At 36.8% G+C, this 7,338-nt stretch overlaps 1 protein-coding gene across 1 annotated transcript; it reads right to left on the bottom strand.

Annotated features, from left to right (window-relative positions):
* Positions 1 to 416: 416 nt before the first annotated feature.
* On the bottom strand, positions 417 to 6,681 carry LOC106131654 (titin). Its single transcript, XM_060949949.1, has 4 exons — positions 6,413 to 6,681; positions 5,465 to 6,296; positions 2,301 to 5,131; positions 417 to 1,381 (listed from the first exon to the last, which is right to left on the bottom strand). The coding sequence occupies exons 2-4, from the start codon at positions 6,290 to 6,292 to the stop codon at positions 1,267 to 1,269; spliced, it is 3,774 nt and encodes a 1,257-aa protein (XP_060805932.1). The 5' UTR covers positions 6,293 to 6,296; positions 6,413 to 6,681; the 3' UTR covers positions 417 to 1,266.
* Between the last annotated feature and the right edge of the window lie 657 nt (positions 6,682 to 7,338).

Here is a 7,338-nt window from a genome sequence, read left to right as displayed (position 1 = left end):
TGTCTCTTCGTCTGGTAGCATTTTTCTCAAGATATTTTACGTCAGCAGTTCTATGAAATTGTAACTGGGTAATAAAAGGTGCCTTGGTGTGTGGTGTTTGTAAAAATATTGAACAAAACTTTTAAAGCTTAAGTTCTTCAATTTAGTAATGCGTATATTCATGATGAAGAAGTAATCCAAGATATATTGGTTATATTAAAAGCAAAACAACTTTGGCCAAATTGACGCTAAAATACTTCTAAGCACTAACATGGCTAGGTATTCCCAAAGCACTTAATAAAACCTTTATTTTCACCTCCTATCCTATATACACCATTTGATTGTCGTCATAGTAATATGATGCAACCCAACATACCTCAATAAAGTAATTCAGTCAAAAACAAAATTTAAATTCCGAAAATGTTTTAAAACAAACCTTCCAAATTTTATATTTTTATTAAATAAAACTCAACAATAATCTCACAAATAACATAAAGTTAAATAATAACGAATATTACATAATGGACCATGCACCTTATTTTACGCAAAAAGGAACTTGATTACACACACAGTGATTCTGTAATGTTGTTATGAAAGCTTAAAATAATTGGTTTTTAAAAACAAATAATTTAAGCAAAGATCACGTACTGATGAGACATAAATCGTTTTTTGACAAAAGACGCAATATCTCACAGTACACCTAAGAAAACTGTTAATTATAGTAAGATACAAATAATCTTAAATTTAAATTAATTATAAGTCAAGGGATTAATAACCTTATTAAAAAAACAATTGAAGCAGAAAATGCATTTCAAGACATTTTAAATTATTTTGAGAAGACTAGCGACATTATTGTCTCAAATGACTAGGTTAGCAAACAACAGGATATATCACATATAACAACTGATTATCAAAGTATTTCGGGTGACACATTTCCCATGCGTTTAATACGTATACCGAGGCCCGCTAAACTGTACATTATTGTAGAAATCGAAAATTAAAGAGAATCAAGTAGTTAAAAGTATAAAAATCTAAAAGATAGCTAACTTACGCTAAATTTAAATAATACATACAATCGAACTATTCGTTATATCGAATTAATTTACAACCTTACACAATTCATGCAGCTGTTAAGCAGATCTATTTTTCGCTTCATGTAATCTCTTCGAATTCGTTTGAAGAATTTTAGGATCACGATGAAGACGATCGTACAAAAATAGACTGCAGTTGCTGCGATGAAATTTGTCTTAAATAAATAGCCTTAGAGTTTATATTAGTTCTAGATGATTAGTCATCTGTTCCAGTTATCCATTGAAGATATTTGAAAGATCTTGACTGGACCGGGCTGCCACGGGCGTCCGAACCCCACAAACGCGCCTGTGGATATGGTACAGACTGCTCTCTGAAAATTTTTAAGATATAATGAATAACCTATCCTTAATATTACTTATAAATAGGCGGATATTAATAAAAGTTTAGATTTTATTCCTATGATATTGAAGGGTCGCTAGGACCCTAAGTCGATTTCAGGAAACAAAGTAAAATTAAAATATTTTGCCGTGTGGTTCCCGGCACCAATACGAAAAAGAATTGGACCACTTCATCTCTTTCCCATGGATGTCGTAAAAGGCGAATAAGGGATAGGCTTACAAACTTGGGATTCTTTTTTAGGCGATGGGCTAGCAATTTATCACTATTTGAATCTCAATTCTATCATTAAGCCAAATAGCTGAACCTGGCCATTCAGTCTTTTCAAGACTGATGGCTCTGCCTACCCCGCAAGGGATATAGTAGTGACCGTATGTATGTATGTATGTTAAAATATGTTTTAGGTAGGTAGGTGCGGTGTGTTTAAAAAATTTATAGAAACAATGTGTTTAGTATTTTGTATAGTAGGAATTCCATGACGATGTCGGAAATCATTAAAGAAATAACTCTGAACTTGTCTGAAAAAAGAAGATTGAAAAGGAGACGGAATCCAGCGGTATTTCAGTTTATCTTAAGTTATTCATTTTTTCTGCGTTTGTAATTAATATCTAAGCATTCTGCATCATTCTGAATCATCGTATTGAGTAGAAAAATCTGTGATACGTCTGATACCGCATATTTTTTACAATATAAAAACCGCGATGATATTTTAGAATTTCTTAAAGGAATAAGTAAAATTGTAAATTAGACGATGGGCTAGCAACCTGTCACTATTTGAATCTCAATTCCATCATTAAATAGCTGAGCGTGATCTATCAGTCTTTTCAAGACTGTTGGCTCTGTCTACCCCACTAGGGATATAGACGTGACCATATGTATGTATGTGAACTTACCGTGGTTCGGCAGAAGCACGGGGATGTGCGTGATACGCAGGCACGTTAGGGTTGTGGTAGGCCTTCGCTGGAGGTGTAGGAGCCAAAGTGTGCGTTGGCACTGGTGGATGCTCGGCCGGAATCGGAGATTGATAGTAATTAGGATTGTATCTATCCACAGACACACCTCTACCCCTTTCAGGGATAGGCGCTTCAGTTTTAGCGTAAGTACTTAACGGGCGACCTCTTCCTAAGGTGTTAGTCTTCGGAAGTTCTTGAGATCCAACATATTCAGACTCGAAACTTCTTTCACGCCATGATCGCGGCCGCAGAGTTTGGCTCCAAGTAGGAGTTGGTGTATACGCTGTCGGAGACTTGGCATATTTAGCATCTTCTTCCCATGGAGGTTTGACTGATGTTTGTTCCGTTGTTTGAGAAGTCTTCTCTGTAAATTCTCGGAGCTCTTTACGCCATTCATGTTCTACCTTCTCAGAGGGTTCATTGTTGTCGTAATAATATTGAGGTGATGGGTTTGGTTGTGGCTGGAATTTAGCAGTCTCGCCAGGGATATAAGTGGATTCGGGTACTGTGATGTACCGCCTTTCATATTCACTGTAATATGTTTTCCTGCCAGGCGTTCTAGGTTGTTCTACGTTAGCTGATTTAACAAAAGATTGATTTGGTGCTGGTGGTATGTAAGCTGTAGGGGGTGGTTTAGAAAACTTGGCTGGTGGTGGTTTCCAACCTTGGTTTGGACTAGGAGTGTATGTATTCGGTTGTGGTGGTGGCTGATAGTAATTTTGGTTTGTGTTTTCTAATACGTAATTTGAGTCTTGTTCCCATGGTGGGGGGACGTACGAAGAAGAATATTGTTGAGTTGACTTTTGATAATTTTCAGTAGTGTCTTTGTTTAAAAATGAATATTGGTTTGTGTTAACAGCAGGTATGTCATTGTTCACCCAATTAGTAGGCTTCGGCACGTAGGTAGGGTAACTCGTTGGTTGGTAGGTATTTGTGATGGTTCGTTCTTGTGCAGTATTGTCTGTATAAGAAGATTGATACTGGGGCGTTTGTGGAAGTGGTTGTGACTGGGGCTGGGATTGGCCCCATGTTTGACTGACTGGCGCTGGAGTGGGAGCTGGAGGTGGTACGCCTACCGTGGGCGTTACGTTGTTGTAAATAGCATTTTCTCTGTGATTTTGTTGATACCACTGCGAGTTAGTTATTTTACTAGGCTTGACATTACTTACAGTCAGGACTTCTGATTGTGGCTCTTGTGACCATTGTCTCTGCTGCTCGTATGATTGATTATTATACTGATATGAATTTTGATATATATCGGAAGTAGGTAATTGACGTTCCATACTAAGTCTGTCAAGGAGTAAACTATGACGCCTTTCTGTATTTGGTTCGGGTGTATATACTGGTTGATATGGTTTTGAAGGAGTTGGAGATGTTCCAATCCTTTCTCTACTTGGAGCAAAATATGTTCTGACCGTGGGAATGCCAGCTTGTGTAATTTGTTCATAACTGTGGTCAAGCGCTTTTGTAGTTCGATTTACAGTTACGATATTTTCGACTCGACTGTATTCAGTTTGTGTACTAAGGGGACCTGTAGGTTTTTGTGTTGTGTTACTAAATATTTCAGTATTTTCTGTATGTGTTTTCGAAATCACTTCACTTGCTGGTCCAATTGGCTTTATTTCTACTTCCTCCACCTTCTCAAGAGGTATAGATGGTTCTTGAAGTGGTATTTTCGACTCAGCAATTGGTTGAGTTTGTGGCGTTGGTTCTTCTTGTTTTTCATCTTTGGGTACTGGCTTGGATTCTTCTTTAATTTGTTCGGTTTTTTCTTCTTCGACTTTTTCTACACTTTCTTTATCTGACTCTGGTTTTTCCTCCTTTGATTCGATTTCTTTCGGCTTAGGTTCAGGTACTTTTACTGGCGTTTCCTCTGTCTCAGACTCATATTCTTCTTCAGTGTATTCAGACTCAGAATCCTGTTGTTTTTGGTTTTCTTCAACTTTTGTCACACCTTCTTTCTTTTCAATACTTGCTTCCTTAGCTTCTTCATATTCTTCTTCTACTTGCTCCTCTTCTTCTTCCTCTTTCGTAGTTTCTACGTTTTTAACTTTAACTGTCACAACTTCTTCCTTATCTTCTTCCTCTTCATGTTGCACTTCTGGTACGTTCTTTTTTTCTATAATTTGTTTATTGGTTTCTACTTCCTCTTCCTCAACTTCCTCTTTTGATTCCGTTTTTTCTTTCACTTCCGGTTTAGGTGATGGTGGTTTTTCGACTGGTTTCTTAATAACCACTGGTTCTGGTTCATCTTCTTCTTCTACCTCTTCTTCTTCTTCAGATTCATCTTTTTGAACAATTACTACCTTTTTTGTAGTCGAGCTTTCAGATCGTTCTTCTTGCTTTATTACTGTTTCTTTTTGGCCGTTTTCCAACACTGGGCTTTCTTTTACAGTCTTTTTCACGATTACTTCAGGTTGCTCAACAATTTCTTCCTTTTTCTGTACTTCACCCTCAATTTCTTCCTGTTCCTCTTCTTCTTCCTCGAATTCCTCCTCATCCTCTTTAGGTATTATTCTCTTTTCTGTTTTTGTCTTTATTTCTGTCTTACCATCGATTGTTGTTTTTGTAGTAGTTACTTTCACTTCCTCTACTGTACCATCGGGAAGGGTAGTTTTTTGTACTTCGACTTTTGTTTCAGTTTTCGCTGCAGATTTTTTTGCCGGTAACTTGACTACTAATTCGGCTTCAACATCTGCGCTTCCATTTTGATTGCCATTTTCAATTTTTTGTTCTTTCTTAACTTGTTTTTTTACAACTTTGACTTCCCTCTGAAAATTAAAACAAAATGTTATATTAAAATATGTTTTGTGTATCAAACTACTAAATGACATTTCTTGTATTATTTCAAGTTTGTAAATTTGTTTATTTAACGTGGCCTTCGTTTGCAATTGTGCAATTTTAAGCTCTATCTAAGTTTTAAGGGATAAAGATGTCATATTATATGTGTATTACATTAATGTGCAGAACTCACTATTAAAAATTTGTGTAAGATGAAATGATAATTACAATCCAGTGATATTGTACAGTAAATATACATAGCAGACAATACAAACAGATATATAAATATATATATAATAAGTATACAGTAATTTTAAATGAACCTGTTCACTATCAGATGTCACTTCATTTTCAACAGGCATTGTTTCTATAGGAGCTGGTTCATCTTTATTTGATATAGATTGTTTTATTGTTAAATCGGAATCCAACTTTTCATTTTGTAGGAATAATTGTTCAGTTTCATTATTCTTTATTGGTAAATTACAAGTATTAATATTTTTGCTTCTTTCGGGTATATTTATTTGAATATCATTTAGTTTTGCCGGTACGACCACTGATGTACCATTATTGCTTGAAAAAGGAGTCTGAAAGTATTCTGCTTCATAACTAATAGCAGGAAGAAGTGGCTTTGTACATCCATCACTTCCATAATCTGTCCTAGGCATAGTGCTATTTGGCATTATATTGTAGTTGTTAGTACACGCAGGTCTGTTTTGACTTAAACTTATTTGTGGCACTTGTGATATATTTTCATATGGATTATATGGCGTACTCTGTTGTGTTTGCAATCCACTAGGCTTATTAATGGCAATTTGTGATGGAGGAGGCACTCTCTGATTAGATTCTTTAGGATAATCAGGATTGCTTCTTGTTCTGAGCAGTGACTTAGGATTTGCTGGGAGATTAAATGTCGGAAACACTTGTACTGGTAAACAATTGAAATTCGGCATAGCAATTGGAGTAGATGGCGTTTGTGGAGATTGTATTTGTTGTGTAGGAGTTTCAGGCACTCCTTGGTTCATAGCATTTCTCATTAGCCGTTTCGCCATACGTTCCGACTTAATCTCTGAAAGATCCAGTCCTCCAGGTGTATATGTGAAAGGTTTTCGTTCCCGATTCATGGCGCCAAACAGCGCCGACGGTGGATTCATTTTGCTGAAATATATTTTTCAAATTATTTATCCAGTTCTTTCATAAACTTATAACATCGCATTGGAAGCGGTCGTTTGGCATTTTGACAAAACAGTAAAAAATAGATGCGTGATACTCACGAGGGCGGTACAACGGGCTAGCAAATTTAACTTCCTGCGTTACAATGATTTAGAGATACCGTATGACGTCTAGTCCACTCATTTGTAACTGACACTGATCGAAGGCACTGGTCGATCGATTTTCACATCACTGTCCGAACTCGGTTTATTTTCTTTTTTGGCGGAACATGCAGATATGAATCTGGCCGCAGCGGTTAAATATAGCGCGGTAGTAAATGAGCCGGTAGGTTTTGAATCCGGGAGGAGTTGCGCGCGGTCGGCGCGTGCGCCGGCTGCCGCCTACTGGTGTCTGCGTAGCCGCCGCCATGTATTTTAGTCGCGACCCCGATATCAGCGGGCGCCTCGTACACAATTTGTCTTGGGCAAATCGTCAAAACAACAGTTTAGCTTCCGATAGTTTTGCGATTGCTTGTTGCATTTCCATTCAAAGCGCCATCTGTCTTGATTAGGTTTAAATGTCAGATATTTTACTACTTGTACAGAATGTATTGGAGCGTGCGATGTTAGCGTGCTTGAAACGCCGCACGACCGATTTTTGAACTGCATCCAAATAAATGATTTATCAACAGAGTATAAAGTATTTGCCGGTTGTTTACGAAGACATTTGATAGCTGTTAGGTCTCGCAATCACAATTATATTATTTGAATCCAATTCTTTTCTTACAATCAAATCTCTAGGTAGTAGGAGTTTGGCTGTGGTTCCATTTTTCATCCTTCGTAAATTAGTAGAAAAGAGTAGATTATCAACAGCCTCTTATAATTTTTAATTTGGCAAACAAAATTTAGCCCAAAGAAAGAATAGATCTTCAGGGGTAACATAAATTAAAGAAATTTCTCACTGGAGCAAACTAGTCATTTTAATTTTTAGCACTTAGCACTATATTTTGTATGAAATGAAAGCAGCTAACTATACACATCAGTTCTGA

The sequence above is a fragment of the Amyelois transitella genome, chromosome 20 (genome assembly GCF_032362555.1).
Source record: "Amyelois transitella isolate CPQ chromosome 20, ilAmyTran1.1, whole genome shotgun sequence".
In the NCBI taxonomy this organism is placed as follows: Eukaryota; Metazoa; Arthropoda; class Insecta; order Lepidoptera; family Pyralidae; genus Amyelois; species Amyelois transitella.
This window is presented reverse-complemented; position numbering and strand designations above follow the sequence as displayed.

Bases quoted from the DNA above. Each gene is read 5' to 3' on its own strand.
- LOC106131654 (XM_060949949.1), bottom strand. From the start codon at position 6,292: ATGAATCCACCGTCGGCGCTGTTTGGCGCCATGAATCGGGAACGAAAA. The intron at 5,132-5,464 runs GTTCATTTAAAA...TTTAATTTTCAG, and splicing joins TGACATCTGATAGTGAACAG to AGGGAAGTCAAAGTTGTAAA. The intron at 1,382-2,300 runs GTAAGTTCACAT...AAAAATTTTCAG, and splicing joins CGTGCTTCTGCCGAACCACG to AGAGCAGTCTGTACCATATC.